The sequence below is a fragment of the Lagopus muta genome, chromosome 7, assembly GCF_023343835.1.
Source record: "Lagopus muta isolate bLagMut1 chromosome 7, bLagMut1 primary, whole genome shotgun sequence".
Classification (NCBI taxonomy): Eukaryota; Metazoa; Chordata; class Aves; order Galliformes; family Phasianidae; genus Lagopus; species Lagopus muta.
Genome location: NC_064439.1, coordinates 26,511,135 through 26,534,633, shown reverse-complemented (window position 1 = coordinate 26,534,633; position 23,499 = coordinate 26,511,135). Strand labels below are relative to the sequence as shown.

The 23,499-nt window shown below is 39.3% G+C and overlaps 1 protein-coding gene across 1 annotated transcript in view; it reads right to left on the bottom strand.

The window, feature by feature from the left end:
• Window positions 1-22,989, bottom strand: part of SCIN (scinderin) — a 45,101-nt gene extending 22,112 nt beyond the window's left edge. The window contains exons 1-4 of the mRNA XM_048952271.1: window positions 22,760-22,989; window positions 19,571-19,725; window positions 18,398-18,559; window positions 6,116-6,265 (exon numbers count right to left, since the gene is read on the bottom strand). Coding sequence (XP_048808228.1) covers window positions 6,116-6,265; window positions 18,398-18,559; window positions 19,571-19,725; window positions 22,760-22,958 — 666 coding nt within the window. The 5' untranslated portion in view covers window positions 22,959-22,989. The remainder of the gene's footprint in view (window positions 1-6,115; window positions 6,266-18,397; window positions 18,560-19,570; window positions 19,726-22,759) is intronic.
• Window positions 22,990-23,499: the final 510 nt, after the last annotated feature.

Sequence of the window (23,499 nt, the reverse complement as noted above, 5' to 3'; positions counted from 1 at the left end):
CCTACTCAACTCCAGAAACCATTTACCCTGATGGTTTAGGTGCCCTCCACTCACTGATTTCCAAGTTCCTACATTTCAAATTTTGTGTGATGTAGCCAAAGTGTTAAATGAAGGGGGTATTACTTCCTGCTCTTCAAGGCAGATATTCTATACCTGATTACTGAAATATTCAAATCTCTCATGTGATTTTACTTGTCTTCTGTTCTTACAGTTACAACCAGGTGGTATCAAAGTCATAAGCAGTAATGTGAGCAAAAGACCTTTCCCTAAAAACCGGCTTTGCAGTAAAAGCAGTAACTATGTTCACCTATATCTACAGTGTTACACATTGGTTATAGTAGAAATACTAAACAGGCCCCTGCAAGAAAGAAAAGAAAAAAAGGAAAAAAAAATTTCTTCTCAAGGTGCCTATTTCTTGGGTACATGCTGGATTTCAGGAACAAATATCTCTGAGATTTTTATGCAGTAAAGAAACTTTCAGTTCTTCCCCATGAAATATCCAGATGCTATAAAGTACATGAAAGTAACTGCTAAAAACTCTTTCCTTTGGTCTTGTCTTCTTAATTATGCTCATTTAATGACTGAAAATTATAGCATTTCTTCATCAGTAGATTTCTTAATAGCCTAGCACACAAAAGAAAAAAGCTGTTACAAACTCCATTAGTATTCTAACATGTAATTATAAAATTGTAATTGACTAACATGGCAACCCTGCAAGTGCTATAGCTGCAGAAAAAGAAAACAAATATGAGAAATTTTCCCACCTACAAGAATGTAAATGAGATAAGTTATAATTAAATTGCAAGTACTTGCAGCAATTCATGCTGGTTCTACTTATTCACTGAAATACTTGTATAGAGGCATCTTTTCTAGCATAAGAAATCAGTTTTTCAACAATTTATTATTGAAGCAGTTCATAAAGAATTTAGCTCATGCCAGGCAGTGCAATACTCTTGAACATTTTCTGAAGTTACCAATGCAGGCAATGAAATTTGCATTCAGAGGCATGATTACAAACCTGACTTTCAGAGGTACATGCCACCTGCAGCTCCCATTTAGTTCCCTTTAAGCATATGCCTTCAGACAGCCAAGATTGAAAACTGCAGCTTGAAAATCATGATTGGTAACTCACAACACTCCTGAAGAGTCCTCCTGGCCAGCCTCTGCCCTTCAGGGCAAACCCCTGCTGATTTAGGCCTGGGGAAAACACTGGGCCAAGCAATGACCTGGAAATTTGCTAAGCAATACTGAAGTCAAGTCAGTGGAAGATCCAAGCCATGTGCAGTCTGAGTGCAGGTTGCACAACAGAGTCCTGCCAGGGCAAATTTTAGGCAAATTAAAAAACTCCTGGCAAAAATCAGGAGTGCCCTTAATGAAGGAGAGATGCTCTGCCACGTGAACATAAACTATGTCACTGCTTTTGGCTCCCCGCAGGACAAGGGTTTTGAACGTTAAATTCACATCCACAGTCCTCACAAATTTAATATAACAGTGTAAAAATTAAGCTTCCATTTTTCAGATGGGAAAGGAGGAGCCTTGAAAGTTACACATGCATGTGCGCTAACTTTCCCTGGAATATTTTGAGTTCATATCCTCTCCATCAGCATTCAAGAGATGAAGACCCGAATTCTATCTTTGCAGACATGTGCGTATATTCCAACCACTTCATGAGGAAGTGCATTCATCTTTCCGAGATGTGAACTTGACTCAAATTTGTCTCTGGGTCTGAGTAACATTGCTGTTGCTGTTTTCCATCCATCAGCTTTCCTAAGCCTTTATATTGGTGTTAAAATTTAGTTATTGTCTCTCTTCTCTGTGCATCTCACTGTCCAGCCAAGTCTTTGTACTTGTGCACAGAATTCCCTGAAAAAACTGTGAACATTTTTCTCTTTCTTTTTTTTTTTTTTAACATTCAATTCATAGCATACAGCCTGTCAGTAAAACCACACAGAAGCCATAAGCAATTAAATGCTTATATGATACCTAGCAAACACCTGCTGTCTGTTTTATAGAGAAGTCATAACCTTTCTTCTTCCTCTTGTGCTACCCTCACCCCCACAGCACCTCCACTCCTTTGTTTACAAAACAAATATAATAAAGAACAAGGGAACAAGAAGAAATGCAAGTGTTAGGCGAGCAGCTGTAGCAGTGCTTGTTTTTACAGTGCTGTGACTGCACAGCCTGCTCTTGCTGTCTTCCAGGAAAAGAACAGGCATCTGATAAGGGGAGCTCATTGCTCCCTGCTCCTTGCAACAATCCTGCTCCTATCTAACAATCATCATTCACAGTACCATTAATGTTCTAAAAGACCTCTAAGATCATCTAATCCAATCATCCACCTACTACCAGTACTGCCACTAAACCATGTCCCTAAGTGCCACATCTACACATTTCTTGTACCCGCAGGAATGGTGGCTCCACCACCTCCCTGGGCAGACTGTGCCAGTGCCCAACCACTCTTCCAGGTAGGTTTTTCCTAATAGAATCCAACTGGAACCTCCCCTGGCACAACTTAAGGCCATTCCTTCTCATCCTATCATTATTGAACACAATAGCATTCAGGAATTCTGAGCAGTAAGCATTTCTTAGGAGCTTTAAAGAAAAGAAGGAGAAGTAGGCTGTGTTATCAGAAAGGACAAAGAGGATCCTCTGTGGCTCAAAAACATTTAAACTAGGTGAATATTTACAGAAATATTTTATGAAAATTGAGTTTACATGCATCTGATGTAAGGCCCATAGAACTCTAACAAAAAGAAGCAAAGGACAACCACAAATAATAAAAACAAAGAAGTCATTCTTTTCTTTTTTTTTTTTTTCTTTTTCTTTTTTTTTTTAAAGGCAAAATTTCATTTTCTTGTGGGTTTAGACCTCAGCAGTGAAGCTTCTCACGTTTCACTGTTTCAGCCATGACAAAAATAAAATAAAAACCAAAAGTGTCAGCAATAAAAACAAAAATAAAATAAAAACCAAAAGTGTCAGCAATAAAAACTGCAACAATTCCACAGTTTTAAAGAAATTCTTTGTAGGAAAACAATAAAACAGCCCAAAGGATCAGACAGCTTTGACCACGTAGGAAACAAGAACCATCCTCAAAGTGTGAGATCACAGAATCATTAATGTTGGAAAGATCGCTCCAATTGTCTAGCACAACCCCCATCCCATGCCTGTGTCCACTCTAGACTATTTTCCTCAGTGCCATATCTCCATGGTTCTTGAATACCTCAAGGGATGGTGACTCTACCACCTCCCTGGGCAGCCTGTTTCAATACTTCACTACTCTTTCTGAGAATAATTTTTTCCTAAATCCAACCTGAACCTCCCCTGGCCTAACTTGATATCACCTCTCCCTCCTATCACTGTTACTTGGGAGCAGAGACTGACCACCACCTCGCTTCAACCTCCTTTCATGAACAGATGGTTAAGTAGAAGTTGCAGGATCAATGCTCAGTTTAGTGAAAACTCAGTTTATCCTATCCTTTAATTGGCTCTTATACCCTACAGATTACTCTGCTCTGCCACACAGAAACTGTTACTGTTGCTTGAGATGCCTGGGGAGAGCAGCTATATAGCTAGAACACTGTCAATCTAAAAATATTTCAGGTGTGCAATATTTCACATTACACTAAAATATGAAAGCAAACACGTTAAGACTTTCTCTTCAACTCCATCTTAGCATATCAGATCAAGCTGTTGGTGAGAAATGTGTGGAGGACTGCATGTCTTCCATCTTTCTCTTGGGTGACTTGGAACAGAACGCTGCTCCTTGCATTACTGCAAGCAGTATCAGCTTGTTGGCCCACTACAAAACTTTCTGACATTTCTGATTTCTTCTTTCACCTGCTTGCCATTGCTCTGAAAGCACAGGCACAGTTCACATTCACTTGCCATACACAGACAATAACTTTACTGAAGAAAGGAAATAGAGTACCTCAGTCATTCACTCATCCCACTCACCATATGCTGAGTTATGGGAAATAGTTTGAAAAAGTAAATGGGAAATTTTTTTTTTAAATCTAGCTCCCTCAATTTGTCCTCTCTACAGAACTAAAGCAGGCATTTCAAAAACAATTAGAAAACTGTTTGTCCCCAACACAGGTACTTGTTATTGTGGCCACACTCAGTTATCTCAGTGATCTGTTGGTACACAAATGCAGTGCTATGAAATCCCTGCTTTTTAATGCAAGCAGTCAGGACAAGCCTTGGTCTCAAAGCAGGGCCCAAGGCAACTTCTGACTGGGCTAGAAACTGAGGATTTGGTCCCAAATTAGCTTTAAAGTAATATATTTAGTGTTCTTTTTGGTTTAAAGAAAAAAAGAAGTGGAATTAGCTCTAACTCTAACGTGGTCACATTACAGTGACCAAACTGACTCATGATTGCCAAGACCTATTTTTAGATTAGTCCCATGCAGGTGAAAAATTTCCTGTAACACAATTTGAGCATTCAGGCCTAAAGCCCAGCAGAATGAGCAACTGTTCAGCTGTTTACACGTAAGAATCAGTGCACAGAGTTGGCAGTCAGTGAATTTCACTATGGGCAGCTGCAGCTGCGGGGAGCAGTCACAATTACTGAGCAGGAGCAGCAGCAATTTCTCCACTTTAGCCACTTGATTTTTCAAATAACCAAGGCAGCCAAGCCTTCTCCCAAAAGGAGAAGTTGAAGTTTCTTCATACATTGTTGACCAAGCAGTGAAATGATTTATTCTCATACACTAACAACATGTGACAAGATTAAAACACAACCTTGGCATTTTTCCTGCTCTTACTCTCAAGGCTCTACAAAACAAGTTGCACACAGTTGGCAAGCAGGTACCAGGGTGGGGCCAGCATGACCTGGCCACACACATCCTTACTGGGTGTTGGCAGCAGCCCTCAGCCACCCATGTCCTTGCTGGAGCTAACATTGTGTCTGCAGTTGAATGTGAGCCAGATAAAAGGTGCAAAGTGCAGCTGTTTTGATCCACACTCCCAACTCATCATAAGCCTATTAGAAATCCCATGCAAGGCCTCAAGCAGCAAGCTCAAGATGGGCTGGGTCAGAGGGAACGTGCTTGACAGCATTTTCCTGCAGTGCCACCCAGCCCAGGCAGGCTGCAAACTGAGCACACATTGCAAACAAGGAGCAGGACTTTGGTTCTAATCGTCAGTCTGTGTTCTTTTCATCATTGTTACTAATGTAAAATATATACTACTCCCTTTACTGCTTAAACCAATATTAATCACATTCCATGAGCCAAAACTGAATATGCACACCATCACAAATAAAGGTATACCAGCAAGAACCATTCAGCATTACCTCCTGAAGTTAATCTGAAGTGTGAGATAATATTCTACTGGAACATTTTCCATTTTACTGAAGGACTGCTTTATGACCCTGTTTACCTTTTCCTTCTTGTCAGAAAATGAATGAAAAAGCTTAACTTAGCACTCAAATGTCAAGTTACAATGCTGTTATTACCATGCAACAGGAACAGCTCACCAGCACTTGCTAATGTTTTCCAAAATCTGAAAATTCCATAAATTGTTTTTTTAAATTTTTTTATTTTGTTCTTCTCCACTTTACTTTGATCATCTCTGTTAAGGTATCTGAATTCTGTTTTTTAGATATATGGTCAAACTTTAGTCTAAACATGAGGAGGAGACTCCCTAGACTTATTAGAGACCAGGTACATAACAGTTTATAGTGGAAGTGGTGATGCCACACAGTGTACTTGACCCTATGAAGCTTCACGCAGTTTGCTACGTTTTGACATTCTGGAAATAGAACTTCCATCTGCTGCTTGACCCTGATGCTGCTTTTTCCTCACACAGAGCAGAAAGTTTGGTTCAGGCATGAGCTCTGCTGTTAGTTCTGTTACCCTATGGCTAAAAAGCAAACATTTAGTTCTCAGAAGAATATTTTTAGTTAATGATCTCTTATTCCTCTGCCCGATATCTTAATACTACGGGATAAAGTAGCAAGAAGTCATCTAAACTGATGTACTGCAGCTTAACTCTCTCCGAGCTCCTGGACTCCTTGCAGAACATAAGTTTTGAAGCCAATCCTGTTAAGCTCCTGAAGTATAACAGCACTCTTATTCACAGCTGTGTGAGTAACTGCATATATACAATACAATACCGTTATGAGTTCATCTGGTTCACTTCCTTCTTCCACCGTAATTAATCTGGACCTCCCATTTCGTTCGTTGTCCCGAATGCCAATAGCAACTTGAGTGGCCTTCAGGCGCTCATATTTGTTGCACGAAGAGCCACACCACTGATAGATCTCCTAAAATAATTCAAAGCACGTATATGTTAGCAAGGTTTCAACACAGCAAAATCATGAAATCAGTATTTTATTAATAATTATCTGACTGCAGCTAACCAGCAGAATATCAGTGAAGTTACATTTTTCAGCAGATCTTTAACATTTCTAAGTCATGTAGATATCTGCAATAAGCAAGATATTTATATAATGTAAGTCAGTATCTACATTTTAGAATATCATTCAATCTCACAATAGTCAGTTTTGATTTGTCCAAGTTTTGCCCGAAATAGAGATATATCTTCAACTATCTAAAGAACCCCAAAACACCTAAATTTGCTGCTGTAAAGTGTTTTTATTTTACAACAGCAATTCCTCTTCTATGTCATTTTAACAGTGGCAGCTCACATCTCTGGCAAGAAACAAAATCATTTTAAAATCTTGGAAAATTAATTGTATCTGCACCTCAAAAGTAAAGTTGTATATTTCTAATCTTGTTTTTTTTTTTTTTTTTTTTTTTTTTTTTTTTTTTTTTTTTTGTGACCTTTTACTGTACAATACTTGTAATGTACTCAACTCAATTTGTCACTCATTGCATCAAATCTCCAGCTCAAGTGCAAATCAATGTCACAGGCATTTTCAATAAGGCTTCCTCCCTGGGAGATTTGTCCTTGGGGTACAGCTGATGCAGTGCTCATAAAAGTTTATTAACCTTGGATAAATATGAGCTCTTCCTACTGTAGTTATCACAATTGTCGTTATAGAAAACTTACAGAGATTTACAGATCAGAAATACATAGTTCTTTTTTTTTGTGATTATTACTGTAATCAAGTTACTTAAAACAAGATGGGTGTATACCTTCCTGCCTTAGGAACTGACTATAGCACAGACAAATGTCACATCTGTAAGAGATGTCTGCATGCAAAAAATGCAGCAGCTAGGAACAAACTACACAGAGCAATCACCCAATAGGGATTGCCACCTTTAAAGGGAACTCCTCAAACACCACAGCAGTGGGTCTTCACTTTTCAGAGAAAATGCTCTGAAGGTAGCAGCTCCCTCATAAATATTTTATGGGCTTTCAAGCCGTTCATCTCATCTGGCTGAACAGGTAGTGAGTAGGTAGGCCCACCACATAGCACGGAAAGTGCAGTTTGTTCAGAACCGAGCATGTCTACTGAGGCACCTCTCAGGAAGGAGGGCCACCAGAAGCAGTGTAAGACAGGTCATCAAACCCAGCCACACTGCAGACAGAGGAGCCTCAGTTCTGGCATGTCCCGTGCTTCATCCTAAATGCAAAGTGTTTCAGGATACAGAATATAAATTTCAGCCTTGATGAAAACTGCTAAGACACAGAATATAAATTGCAGGTCCCCTAGAGGCTGAGCTGGGAGAAGATAGGCAAAATATACAAATCAGCTCGTCTGGCTGAGTTTTTTTCCTCCATCCTTTTGGAAGAAAGTCATTTGATTATTCTTGCCATGATTCAAATAGTCCAATAGCAACATTTGTCTTCAACATTAAAAAGGGTGAACTGGTTTGTGTTCAACTGCACTGAAAATAATAAGGAATAACTTACAGATGTTTAAGTTTTATTGTATACATACAATTCTATAAAACTTACATTTTAAATGAAAATCAACTTAATTCATAAAAGCTTTTTGAGATTTTTTTCCCCCTATTATTACTATTTACTTGTATTAATTTAATACTATTATCATCATTTAATAGTACTTCCTATTATCATTACATGATAGTACTCAAAATGTGGTTTGAAATGAGTGGGAGAATAAGTACTGTTACTCAGCAGTAGCAGATACAAACTTCTAGAAGACAGCTAACAATGACGCCATTTGTATGCAAAACAGCACTAGTAACTTCTGATAATTACTTTCCAAAACCAGCTTGGAAATGCTCCAAAATAAATAAATAAATAAATAAAAACAACACCTGACTGATCTCACAGCCAAATTCCCCTCCCTTCCTTTAGGAAGCTTCTCTCAGCAGTGATGCCTTAAGGTTACATCAGGATTACATGGATTCCCAGAACTACATTGCTTTCAACTTGCAGATGTTACACAGTTAAAGCAATAGGGTTTTCACCCTGGATTTATCAATCTTCTGATTATAGGTTCAAGACAAAATAAAAAAGTTCCAAATTCTGGTTTAAATAACTATCACACTTAAGCGTCCAGAATCTGAGACCCATTCTTGGCTTCAGGTCTGAAACCTATCTTAAATCTGATTATGACATTTCCACAAAAGAATATCTGTGCAGATTCAAGGAAACAGAATTCTAAGTCGTTAATAAAAGGCTGTCTTGGTTATATGTAAAAAGACAAAAGTTTCAACCCAAACAGATTTTTTAATATCATTCTTATAGCAATACACTTCCTCAGCCATCCTCTCCCAAGTTCTGGAAGACTTCTCAAAACACAGACTTTTAGCTTCGGAGAATTTCATTATTCAAACTTAATTACTTCTTATCTTGGCCTACCTCCTAATTGAGCATATTTGAATTATGAGAAAATAAGAGCTGTGAGTGATGTAACAGGAATTCTTTATTTCTTACACCCTAAGGAATAAGGAAGATGATCACACAGAAAAGTTGGGCAAATATTGCCTTATCTCAGTGTGTATGCTGAAATTCACAAAGATCACTCATTCATAAAGGTTAAAAGTTCAACAGCCTTCTCTTGGTCTTTTGGTAACCAGCCATGCAACCTCAGAAAAACATTCTCATCTACAAAATGAATATTTACTGACTACACAGGATATTGCGTGACTTAAATTGTCACTGCAAATTAAGGAGACCTTTAGATCTCAGACAATAAATACACCTTTTCCTTTCTTAGCATCTCTTAAAGGTCCCCTTGCACAGCATGTCCTGGCTAACCCCCACTCACAGTATGCTCTCCCCTTTGCCTTCAATAAGCAACTAAACTGAGTTCTCTAAACCAACAGCTCTATGCTTCAGATCAGCTGGAGGAAGGAGAAAGACCTTCGAAAGCTACAACAGAGGATTTGGGTTGTTTTGTTGTTGTTGTTGTTTTTTTACTTGCAAACCTTATTATTTTATTGCTACATGAGAAAACACACACACACACACACACACACAAAAATTAATCTCATTAACCTGAGCTAATTTTAAGGCCCAACTTGCAGACTACAGGTTAAAAGTACTGCAACATTATTCAAACTTTCCTCAGAATTCTCTTTGCAAAAGACAATAAAATTTATGCACTTTAATTTTCAAAATAAAGTTGTTTCATTTTCTGGGATTTGGAAGGGGAATGGTAATTTTTAAACTATGGAAACAGTCTCACAAAATAATGTGGCCTAAATATTTATCCTTAACTGAAATAAGTATGAAATTTTATCAGATAAAACCTCAAGAAACTTCATGTAGTAAATTTTCTCCTGCAGCATAAAAAACTTGGATCAACAAGCAGCATCTGAAAACATCCTAGACCAGGAGTTCACAAATAGCATATCCATCCCTAAACCTCTACCTTCCTTCATTATTAAAAAATAATGGTTTAAAGGTTTAAAATGCTAGAGAAGGGAGAGTCTGAAAGTTTTGTGCATTTGAGAATAAAGATAGCATTCTCTCCTAATACTGACTAACTCTAAACTCTGGGTACTGAGCATGTAATTTAATAGGAAGAAGTGAGTAGCTTGAAGTCATGAAAGTGTCCTAAAGACCATAACATTTTACTATAATAACAACAAATACTAAACAAGTGTTTAACATCCAGTGCTACAAGCCCCTTGATATTTTGATTTAGTTACCTCTGATTTCAAAGTAAAATCATTTTCTCAATCATTTTAATTTATATCTCATTTTCTGGGCTCATGATAGAAGTTTGGGGGGATACTGACACATTTGTCTTCTTGATACAGTTTATTCATTTCAGTCTCTAGTTAGATTGTGGTTTTAACTATTTATTCTCAGAGGGGAGGAAAACAAGTTTAAAAGCTATAATAACTTCTTGACAAGGCTAATATTTATATTTTCCTACATCCAGCATGCCTCTGAGCTTTTGGCTTGTATGTTATTATTCATACATTTATTTTTAGGTATAGATATAAGCATGGCCTTTAGGGTAGATCCTATAGGTAACCCTATAGGCGTGGTATTTGCCTTTAACTCACTCAGTGCTTTCACAATTTCTTAGCTGTACTATACCTTGCCTATTTTTAGCATTGTTTTGCTAACCTTATTTTGAATTGGTAGGCTGACAGAAATTGTTTCCAATATAACGAAAATAGACACCAAGAGTTCACTTGGGGGAAAAAAAAAAAAAAGAAAAAAAAAAAAAAAAAAGGAACTTCATTCATTCATCAGTAATTCCTGTGCCAAGCCCAGTTTATTTTCAGAAGGTTACAGTAGCAGCATTCTTTTTCTTCTTTTTAATCTCTTTAACAAAGTTTAAAAGAAATGCCGTGGAAGAGACCTATTCTATTACTTGATATTGATGACTGATATCAATATCCTCATGGGATTGCAGTATAACAGTTACTGAGGAAAATGTTGCCATGAATAATCACAGTGACCACTCCATAGCTCCTGAGAGAGATCAGGAAAGCAAAACAGGTTTGTGCCAGGGGCTCTGCAGTCACTGCTAGGTCCCGTCACATCTACAAGATTTGTAGGAGGGCAGTTGGGTTTCCTAGTTATGAAGTAGCAACAGGAATCAGGAGTCATGGGTTTTACTCCTGACAGTTGCAGGGCTGGAGAGTGACCTTAGGAAAATCATGAGATTTAGATATACACATTAAAAGAGTACATTAAAAGAGTGACCCCAGTTCTGTACAGAAACATGCTGCAGGATGATTATTTTGGGGTCAAGTAACTGAGTAACAGTGCTTTGGCACTTCTCCCTGTATGGAGTGGGACTGTGAAAGTGCAACTCCTGCCCCACTGCTCCAGCTCCAAATGGGATATAGAGCTAAAAGAGGAAAAACAGAAACTTACTTATTTCAGAGGTAACGTAAAAACAAGCTTTCCCTTCTAATACACAGCCACCTCTGTATTTGACTGGTAGCCAGCTTAGTTTGGCATAAGGGAAAAACACGCCTTTTTTATGAATTTTGACCAGGAGAAGAAAGCAAAAGCCAAAAAGCATATATTGGTGAAAAATTCACTTTTACTCTGGCTATAAACGCTTCCTGAACATACACATTCCAATCCCATATCTTCTCTTAAGTACCTAGTAATATAGTCTAGTACAACTACCTCACAGTCCATAGCGTACTCCTGATTTGCATTCTCCTACAGGAAAGGACATTAAACAGCTAAGCTAAGGAGCTTTCAGAAGTAATTTAAAACAAATTCAAAGCTTCAATTTTGATAGAAAAATATTTAAAATATCAAGTCTCACTGATCTTAAAATAGTTAAAAATATAAGTTTTAAAGAAAGACTTGGAGCCAAGTATTGTCAGACAATGCGTCTCCATTCTTCATTGGCAAGCCCTGATTTAAAGTAAACCTGTTCATCTTCGCTCACATCTACACTAAAACATGCTCCCATAATGCAATTATACCTCACTTAAGAAAATAAATCAATAAATAACACTCGTAGTTTAAGAGTCAGCTAAATCTATGGAGTGGATACTGCTTTGTCTGCATGACATAGCTTATTCTGACTTGAATTTCATCAGTCAGGATGTTCCTGTTAACCAGGATATTAAGTACAGAGACATAACTTTGAAGCAGAGGGGCTTAGCGTAAGAAAAAACATTTCATTTAAATATGCTTACTCATGTAGAATATGATACTATGTTATCTTTACACCCACAACCCCTAAAATGACTAAAGGCAAGAAAAGAAGGCTTGTAAAATTGTTATTCCCTGAATTCCTTTTTTTCTCTGAGGCTTAACTGCTTCTTTTTATACATATAATCAGACCAGAGCCTGGGCAAATAATCACATCACAAAGGTACTGCAGTGGTTCAGTGTGTAGAAGAAAGTCTGATGAGGCCTGTAAAGAAGGAGGTCAGCAGGAGATGAGCTGTGATGCGAGAGTGACCAATGAAGGTGGCACTCCTATTGGAAAAAGAATATTGCTATATTGAGTGTTGGACACATGAATATTGGCGAAGTTTCAATACATATCTTATTATGCTTGTATAGTTGCATCAAAATAATTGGCTTGCACTCATCTGAGGCTCCATTCATCCTCTTCACATACAGTAATAAACAGCTGCTCTGATACAGCAAGCACTAATGATAGTTGAAGCAGTTCTTTGTTAAGTCTTGGTCTCTTAAAGTTCGTAGATTGAACGGAAAGATATCAGTACAAAATGGGAACCTGCAAACAATCTTGGGAAACAGAGAGACCTAATGCAATAGTGTGGAGGTTTTGTTTTGCTTTAAAACCATAAACATGTGCCAAACCAAGAAAACAAGTTCAAATTGTGGGAAAAATAACCGAGCAGTAAAACTGAGAATCGACTACAAACAGCACTTCTTCACTAACATTTTTCAGGAATGGACAGATACATCAAGAAGAAGGTTTAGATTGAACCAGGCTAATGCAGGCTTCTGGAAATTTTTTCTCGGTTTCTAAATTATTCAATATATTTTCCTGTCTTGGCTGTTAAATTCACTAGACTGAAATTGTTTTTTTTCCCCTTGCCTGATAGACACTGAATCTGCCTTTCATTTGTTAAAACAGTGATACAGCAAAACCACTGAAAGCTGTGGAGTTTTGATTACCCAAAATACACTCTGAATTCATTCAGTCAGAATGCAGCATAGGCCACCAGAAGCCTAGCCCTAGTAGGGTTACAACAGCATCTTTGTAATCAATCTAGGAGTTTCCCACTTGATTCAACTGGAACAAACTGTCAGGGTAAAAATAAGTACCACAGGCATACTTACACTATATTTTCCTTCACACTTGTTTTAACATCGTGTTCTGGGAATATCTGTTGCTACATCACACTGCAAAAAGACTGAGTGAAAGGAGTACATTCATTCTGAATAACAGTGTCTCAAGCAGCAAGGCGTCTCAATTTCCTACAGCAACAGGAAGAAAATTAACTTAACTGAATTCTTGTGAGTCCCCTCACAACTTGAAGGTGTTAGAAGTTCTCTCAGCCTTAGTGATGTCTCTGTTTCAGTTTTCTGTGTACAAGTTGAGGAGGAAAGGGGAAAGAAAAAAGCTTTCCAACCCCTGAAAAGTTAGGGGAACTACAAACCCTGAATACTCCAGCTGAAAAGAAGAAAAGGCTGAAGTATTTATTTTTTCTCCTGATGAACTTCCAGAACTCTGAAGGTTAAAGTACTGAAACTATAAAAATAATTGCCTCATATTTACAGAAAAATATGACATGACTCAATACTAACATACACTGTGCATAGTTACAGCCACATTTGTAACCTGTTAATAAGTCCATGATGTTAATAAAGCATTAAAGTTGTTTACTTCTTCAACCTCTGCTACTTGTTTAACAGCCTCCTGCTACGACACAAGCATTGTTTTCTCAGCTGGGTGAAAATGGGAAAGAGGTTAGTTGTAGGAGAAACTATGAATGAAAAACATGGAAAAAAAGGACATGACTAGTTGAATGTGACAGTGCCAGGAAAAGCAACTAGAGAGAAACCTATAGAACTCCCACATGCAAGAATCTGCTTTTTCAGTCCTGTTTACTCCCAAACAGTGACTTTGTTATAAAGCAATACATATGCTGATTTTGAACTGCTTTCTTTAAGGGGAGAGAAAAGTCACCTAGAAGAGACAATATAGGCGCTAGAAGGAAGGAGATTACAGAAGCAAAACTCAAACTGTTAAAGTTGCAATGTGATGCTGAATCATACCCTGCTGTCATAACACTATAAGCATGTGTTCTGCTTTATAACAATAAAAAAAAAAAAAAAAAATTTGTTCTTGTAAATTTGTTTTAATATATATATATATACAAAGTTCAGTTTTTATGAAAAGCAATTGCAATATAGAAGTGATCCTGCTAGACGCGTTCCTTTGAGCACCTTTATGGAAGATAAGACTTACACTTGACATACCAATTATGTCAGGAAGTCATGTGAGATGACTATCCAAACAGATACATGACAGCTTTACTCACTGTATTGTGATGTATTTGACATCATAATTTTTAACATAATTTTCATTTCTGATTCACAGAGCCCTTGAAAAGCAGTGTGCATTGACTGCTGTAAGGTATAACAAAGTGCAGTCACACACATTTCAAATTAGTAACCTCTTGGCTGTTACAAGTCAATACATAAGCACTACCATAGTAGGAAATAGGAAAGATGGACAACAGTACAGTTTACTTGCAGCATTTACTTGACTTTTGGTATAGCTATCATCTAGCCTTCTGCATTCTTCCTTTGGGAAGATGGGTAACATTTTGTTAGCAGAACTCTCATTGTGCTGCTGAAACTTTCCAACGTAGATCAGGCCCAGCCTCAGTACTGCTTGATATTCACTACCTCACCAGCACATTTTTTAACAACCATCTCTGCATTTTTTTTTCCAAGAAGCCAAGTGGCATGCAGCCCTCTCCCTGCAGACACTTAGCTCACTGTACTGCTGCCAGTGAGAAGCAAGTGTTACACTCCAAAAGCTCTGTTTGAACTTAGGGAGTGTTTTTGCTGGTCATTAGTGACATAACTTTAAAAAGCTTTTTTCTAGTTGAGCTTCTAAAATTGAAGTGATAAACAAAAAACCCTCCACCACCATCAACCCAACCACTTCCGTGTTTTATTGTATTGCTACTCACATTGCTTCTGCTGCATTTTGCTAACTGCTCTCTCCCTCACTGACCAGATGTTTCAGCTCTTCCCAAACCATCAGTGCCCCTCAACATTCATACTTTGTACATCACCACTATGCACCAGTGTACACATGGTAAACATCACAATACTGAGGAGTTTCCTGTCCTCTTTAAAAGTGTCTTCACACTGTCATGCTGCTTAAAGAATCACTTGCCTTGGTGATGAAGGGATAAAAAAATGTGCCTAATGAAAGCAGCTGAGAGGTGGGCAAGCTGTGCCAGGTGTAAAGAGGGACAGCACAGAACATAACCAGTTAAGACCATTAGGAATTACCAACAGTCTTTCTGCTTCTCACGCAGGGCATAGTGAACTGCAGAGCACTCTCTGGCCAGAAACTGGATGGGTAATGTGGCAGAAGACCATGGCTTCTGAGAGGCCTATGGAACAACTGTGCCTGGACAGGATGCACTAAGAAGCATAAGCCAACAGGGTAAGGGGCATTTTACTCCAGGCTGGTACAAAGCCTTCTTGCAGCTGCCTTGTACTTTTCCTGCCTGAGCTGCTGCTGGAACAGGATAACTTCCCAGGTTCAGCAGGGAGGTGGCATGGGCATTCCTTGTAGAAGAAAGTCAGAGTCTGACACCCCAGGCATGCTCCTGGATCACTCACTGCACAGAGGAATCTGTTTGGTGGTCACATAGCTCATGTAAGAAAGCTTCCAGAAGACTGTTTGAATAGGTTTATACCCACTCGCTACTGACTTTCCTCCTGTCAAAGACAGAGTTTCTCTGACATCTGAAGCTATTTCCTTCTCCAGCCTTGGAAGTTCAAAGCAGGCAAGGTAAGACCTGGGCAGGATATTTTAAGTGCTACAAGCACAATCTAGTAAGCAACACAGCTTCTCATATTAACCATCACAAACTGAACTGTGATCTCATATCTAGCTATCCGGAAATGCACACAAATACTTTCAACTCAAAGAATTATCATCAGAAGGAAGACTTAGTGGTCAGTAACAGTTTTATTTGTGATTGTTATTAACTTAACTTTCCCTTACCTGTTCAAATGACAGGTTCAAAAATAGCATACTAGTTGAGCTCAGCTGGAAAACTGAGGTGACTTATATTAAACAAGTAGCTTGACATAGTGCAACAAAAAATGTATTGCATGAGTAGTTTTGCAGTACCACAGAGATCATCCTTCTAGTTAGCTGTGAGATTGGAAGAAGTACATCTTGGAAGCTCCTTTTATTTGACAGGCTTGTAAGAGCACTGACAATAAGCTCATTATGCAGTTACTACCCATTAATGTCAGACAGTGATCCAGTAGTGCCCTGAAATAAGTCCCAAGACTCAAGAACGACCTTATCAATGATTCATTTTATTTCTATTAAGTAATCTGAGCCAAAATTTTTTTTTTTTTTTTTTAAAAAAAAGGACTCCTACATTTAATTAAGAGCTCCTTTAAAAGAATCACCCATTTGCAAAGGACTTTTAGTAGTGGAAAATTTCAACCTGAAATACAATTACTTCAGCCTGAAATATAGTTCTTAGAAAAATGCACTGTTACAGCGGAAATCTTGGGCAAGTTTTGTATCACATCTATTTCTCAACAGGCACTTCAGGTAGACTTGCTTCTTCATTTTATAGTACATTAGATGTTGCCTCTTCACTTCTCAAGAAAGGTCTGGTTTACAAAGTAATTGATAATTAAATTGCTGCAAGTAGGTGTCAAAATACTTTTTTTATCCATCCAACAAAACCAATCCTTACACCACCACTGGCTCAGCAAGGCTAAGCATTGTTATTGGCCATGTGATTCATCTGGCTCTCCATAGCCCAGTAAAGATCTAAATGTTCGCACATCTAATCTTTCTTCCTAAAATGGCATAGGACTACATAGCTGCTTAACATGTCTTATCAGTCAGGAAATCAGAAGCCAAAGTGATGTTATACTAAGAAACCAGAAAAGGCTCACAATGCACGTTCGTGTTAAAAAAACAAGAATCTGAAGTGTTACATTTAAATTGTCCAGTGACAGCACTCTCCTCTTAATACATCTCACCAAGCTATATATCTAACACCCACAGTACATCCATATAACCACAGTACATTTCAGCATCACTGTCACGTCTGCAGTGTGTCTTTAGCAATTGCTTTAGGTGAACGAGGCATCTCCAGCACAGTAAGGGCCAAGATAAGTCAGTCTGGAGCATGCCAATCTTCATTAGGTGTTTGTGGAAGGGTAACTCCAAACTACAAAACTCAAGCCTGAGAGCCTGATTGCAAAAGCAGGCATTTCCTACTGATGGTTAGTATGATTAGTTCTAAATTGCCCATCTCCCATGGGTTAGCCCTGAAAGGGAATAGGTAATTTAGCTCTTCTTTGCCTCCTTAATATAAAGTGACATTCAGAGACAATATTTTGGATATTGATCACTTGGCTGTTTTAGATGCTCAGACCACACCATCACAGGAGGAAGTGCTTAGCAGCATTCAGATAACATAGCAAGCAGTATGATTAGAATGTAACAGATAATCAATATGGCTAAGTGATAACAATATCTTCGTTCATCACAACAGTGGGGAGCTTTCAGAGCAAAAAGTAGAACTTGCAACATGAGTTAAGAAGAGATTTTTTTCTCAGTGCATTAAGTAACTTCTCAAACCTTGCTGAAGCCACTGACCACTTCCTTGTGAAGCGTTAAAGCTAAGACCAATTGCAGTTGCACAAGCACATGAAAAAAAAATTATCTACAAGGTAGCATTTTGTATATGTCAGTATATCAGACATGAGAATAGCTTCAAACTGATAATTAGTATCTAAAAAGTGTGAACTACCTGTGGTATCAGAAAGTTAACATGAGTTTTAAAGTGACAGTACAATCCCTTAGGTCATCTGAAGCAAGCAGAATTATCTTCCCTTACCTGTCTATACATTCCTGCACTCAGCTTCTCTAACTGCCTTTAGCAGAAAGTCCTACAGGAGTGCTTATACCTGAGTAGAGATTCTGAGAAGCAGTCTCTTGAAAAACTACTTTTATAACACATTTTATTACTAGCTTGTTTTGATAACACATCTTGCAGCTATTTCTTAAATTGTCAAAATCAAAATTAAAAAAAAAAAAAAAAAAAAGGAAGTACTCTTAAGGGAAAAGTCCAATTTACCTTAGCACTGTAAGGACTCACTATGAACAGCTTATGCTTAGAACATGAATAAAAATACCCTCAATGCCTCAAGTGGGAAATAACTATTTCTTGCGCACTCTGTGTATACTTCAGAAACCATTCAAAGCAGTTTTGAGCTTTGAAAGTGTTGCGACAACAAAAATTACATCCTACAGCAGCATCTTTTCTCCCCTGAAACGCACATCTACTTTTCAGTGCAAGTTGCTTTGGAAAAGACTTACATTTCCAAGGTCAATAATGAAACAATCTCCTTTGTTGAAGCTGGCCCAAGTCAAGGGGACTTCTGTGGCTCTCACAACTCTCCGGCCCTTGATATGGAGAAGCCTCTGGGCTCTCAGATCATTAGTAACAACATGATTAAATCCAGAGGCAACACCACCTGCCTGAATAAAAACACAAAACACCAAGCTTTACTTCATTTCTTTGAACTTACCTTTTTGCTGCAGCTGAGAAGCAAGCAGGAAAGAGTTCATGCAGTAAGCCAGAACTGCAAACATTTTAACAGTGCTGACCACTGACCAGACAGACGTGGGGAACACTTCTGTTGCTGAACTGTCAGGTCTTAATCTGAGGGAGCAGATGTCACCCTGCTTCAAAGGTGTTTCATAAGTGTGCAGAAAAGGAAAGAACAGGATTCACCACCTTCTCCTATATAACTAGAAGATGTGGTAATCCTAACCACCTTGTCAAGGAAAAAGTTAGTAGTCTATCACATAATTGAAGGAAAACAAAGGAATGTGCAGTCCTGCATAGCTTTCTCAACTTCTTTAAATCTCAGCAGTCCCGGTGCTTTGAGAGTCTGGATATGCATAAAGGGAGAGGGTAATGGAATAGCAGATCTACAATTTTCTAAGCTGCAAATATTCCTTCAGGAGATAAGCTAGCCAAGAGCACCAAACTAGGGGGAAGCAAGACCAAATTGCTGATTTAAAAATCCATAAACTAAGTTGAAGGCCAACTTTTTAGACAGAAATGAGGTCTGGGTCTGCTCTACTGTTCATGTTTTTTGCTACTTATGCACAGTAGGTTCTTCATTTGAAGAAAATGATTCAGATTACAGAACAGAAGTGGTTTCTGTAAGATTTGCTGCCTCTTAAACAGTGTCCCATGAGCTCCCTTAGACACAAGAGTATGCAACTTCATGATCAGTTGATTGGGGATTATGGAAAGCATGCCTGGGAGTGGTCTGCACTTAACAGAAGGAGCACTGATAAAGCAGCTGACACTCTATGCAAATACAGGAACTCAACATCTCAGAGTAGGTAGATCTAAAACTACTAAGCATTAAAGAAACAGTTTTTAATGTTTCAATAAGAAATATTTCATATTATTTGGATGAAATAACATTAAAACATTCTAAAAAAAATGTGACAATGTGACAGGTGGCTCTTTACCTTGTATTTAATTCCTCCTTTGAAATAGCTCACAAACTCATTAGATTCATATCCTTGAATTTCTCTGCTCTGTACAGGCTTTCCTCCTAAGTAGTCATCCAGTTGAACAGTGAAAATAGCTGCAGCTGTACTTTCATCCTGGGTACATTCTTTCCCTGGAATAAGATAAAGTATTATGTCTATAAAAAACCAATATAATTTAGAACCCTGTTGTAGAAATTGTGACATTCTGCCTCCAGTAGGTTGTTGAAAGAAAGCACTGCACATTACCCTGACCACCAAACACAAGGTCACTCACAATTTATTTGCTGCTTGAAGATCTATCTTTAAAAGGACAGAAAAAAAGCCAAAATTATTTGCACTCTCTCTCTTTAAAAAAGAGTGTATTTTAAGTGAATATAAGTGAGTGAAGTAATAATTTTTGGACTTTAATCGCAAACACCAGGTCTTCCTAAGCAAAAAGCTGTGAAGAGATGTTAGTTAAGTCAAATTATATACCCGATATTTTCTTTCCTAAAATAAACCCTTTTACTGCAACACTGGTCACTCACATACAAAATCCTCTTATTAAAACAGATTGTGCACTTGAGCTGAGTAGGAAGTTTAAACATTAGAAAGTAAATGAAAGAGGGATCTGTGATTCTTTAAGACTCTGATCTCAGGCAACAGCCAGATATTTGATGAAGAGGTTCTGTAACTTCTGTTCTCTTTGCATGTCTATTTTCTAACTGACTACTGTTTAATTCCAGACTCCAAAATTTACATTTCTCTAGGATATATGCCTCTGTCCTCCATGGTCCTAAAAAGAAGGCTCTATAACCATATGAATTCAAGAGAAAACATTTCCCCCATTCAGTACAGGAATTGAGACACCTGGGAGGCCGAGAACATTTTTTGGTTCCCAGCCTGAGTGCATGTTACAGCTGCAGCATTCAGGTTCAATTTTCAAGCAAAGCATAAAATTTGGTCCAGGTCCAAGTGAATTTGTGAAGTTGAGCAATTGTAGTCCTACCAGTTTAATTTATTGCTATTATTATGAGATAAAGTGCAAGTTTTCTCTGAAAATATAAAACAAGAAATGCAGAAGTATCTCAGCCTACATCCGTATTCATGACAGCACTGGTTTAACCAAGAGATCTCCCATTGGCTGACAAGTTTATGATTGTCTTTTATTATGGACATATCTATTCTACTGTTGTATGTAATTGTAAATGAGTGTGGACAGCTATGCATTTACTAAGTTCTTTAACAACAACATTTTTAGTAACAGTTACCACGGTGAGACAAGTAAGATACAGAAATGTACAGGAATTCTCTCCATCTCAGCCTGTTACTGACTGCTTGTACTGTTCACAGATTGCTTATGAGAAGACATCAGAAAGACCCTCTGACATCTTCTTTACCCACAAGTTACAAAACATTTGCTCATAAGGAAGAAGTCTTGTGAGAATCATAAGGAAGAAGTGGTAAGAATCATTCAAAACTACTAAAGTAACCCAGACTCCTGCCCCAGATGTGACTACCCTTACTTGTGCACCTAATACAAAGCTCTGCAGGGCAGATCAGAGCTACCAGCTTGCAGCAGCGTTTGGTATCTCCACCCACTACTGGAGTGTCCCATGAGAAGGAAGGAATTTCCCAGCAGTTTGCCACACTACTGCCAAGCTGCCAGCTGTATAGGGATGTGTGTCTAGATTGCCCAAAGCTATTTACAACACCTATCAGAATTATATATACAGTTTGTACAACCAAAGGTCTTCAGCCAACTCATAATTACTGCAAGTATCAGTCACCATTTCAGCTTCATATCCAGTGGCAGTCCTTGCAGCTTGCCCTGGCACAGGTCTAATAAACCTGAACTCCCAAGTTAAAGTACTTCTAACTTTGTTAGCAATGGCACAACAAGCCAAACCTTGCTTCTGACTAACAGCACTGTTGACATAGACTCGTCTGCCAGAAACTCATTCACACTGCCATCTCTGATCATACTCTTGTCAGAGCCTGATCTATCCAGTGCACCAACTGGATAACCAATAACAAATGCAAAGCTGAACAAGCCTCAAACATTTATGCAGAAACAATCCCAGCAGATAAAGCACAATGAGACCCACAGGGACTCAGATATGGCAATACTAATATACATTGACTCATCTCTGCAACACTGCTTGTTGCTCCCTAAAACTACCTAAAAGGAAGTTGTAGCCAGGTGAGGATGAGCCTCTTCTCTCATGTAACTAGCAAGAGGACAAGAGGGAATGGCCTCCAGTTGCACCAGGGAAGGTTCAAGTTGAATATTAGCAAGAATTTCTTCCCAGAAGAAATGGTCAGGTATTGGAACGGGCTGTCCAGGGAAGTGGTGGAGTCGCTGTTCCTGGAGTTGTTCAAGGAAAGGGTAGACATAGTACTTAGGGACATGGTGCAGTGGGCATGGTGGTGATGGGCTGACTGTTGGACTAGATGATCCTAATTAGAGGTCTTTTCCAATCTTAATAATTTTATGACCTCTACATGCATCCAGAGATGGCCCACACACGAACCTTACAATAACGGTAAAAGAAACTGACCTCAGGCCGTGGTCAGACGATGACTAACAAGGAAGTCAAATTAACCTTCAGCAGATGAGGAAGAGACCTAAAACACATCCTCTTTTAGTCTACCCACATGACAGGTATCTGTTTCACAGTTAGCTTTTCCTTGGCTGCTTTGGGAGGGGTTCTACAAGGCAATCAGCAATGTTAAAGAGAGCTGGTTTTACAGAAAGCTCGGTGACTTCACTTCCAGTCTCTAGCATTAGAAAGCAAGATCAGCCTGGCTGGAAAAGGCAGCACAGAGACACCAAACTATGCAGCAATACCATAAGGAGAAGGCTAAGTTGAAGTTTTGGCGGAAACAAAGATAAAAAACTTTTCATCCTGGTGGAGGCAGGATTTCACTCTTGATTCTTGGTGAGACACAGCTAAGACTTGAATTTGATCCTTCACCACTTTTCCAAACCCATACCACAAAGCACTCAAACACACACCTCCCCATCACACCCAGCGTTCTCACCCCCAGTGCCCCTTGGCAGCACAGCATCACCTATACCCCATATTCCTGCTTCAGCCCGGATGCTCCAGAAGCAGCCCGGGCACGCTCCGTGCAGGGAGGCGGTACCCCTACCCTGCCCCGTTCCGTTCCCCCGCTGCCTACCGAGCCAGTAGTGCAGGCGGTAGGCGAAGGCGGCTCCGCGGCGCACGGTGTGCAGCACCACGTAGGCGTCTCCGACGAAGAAGTCCCCATGACGGCTGGCAGGTACCGGCACCAGCTCCAGCCGCTCCACGCGCCATACCTGCAGCCCGCTTTCCTTCCCGGCGCCCTCGAAGGCCGGCGGGGGCCGCTCAGGAGCCATAGCTCTGCCGGAGCTGGGTGAGCACTGCTTGTCCCCGCCGCATTTAAAGCGCCGGGGCCGCCCCCGGGCGGAGCGCAACGCTGTGGCCCGGCCCTCCCTCCTCCGTGGGCAACCGGCGCCGTTCTGGTTCATGTGGCTGTGCTCCGGAGGTAGAGTTGAAAGGACCCGCAAGGACTATCGAGTCCAACTCCTGGCTCTGCACAGGAGCGCTTAAATCCAAACCCTACGTCTGAGAGCCTTGTCCACACGCTCCTTGAAATCCGGCAGCTTGAGACCACGAGCACTGCACTGGAGAGACTGTTCCAGGGCCAGACCACCATCTGCAGAACCAGACAAAGTCTCCATTGCTACAAAGGGATAATTTTTCTCCATTCTAAATGTAGAATTCAGTTTTATTTTGTGTGTCCAGTATTGCCAAGAAGTTTGTTGTAAGAGAAAATACTGGTATCTGTTTGAAGATTCCAGGTGAATCCCAGAGGTTGTGTCTCCCTTTCTGGTGTTTCTCCACATAGTACAACAACAGTCCAAAAAGGTTAAGCCT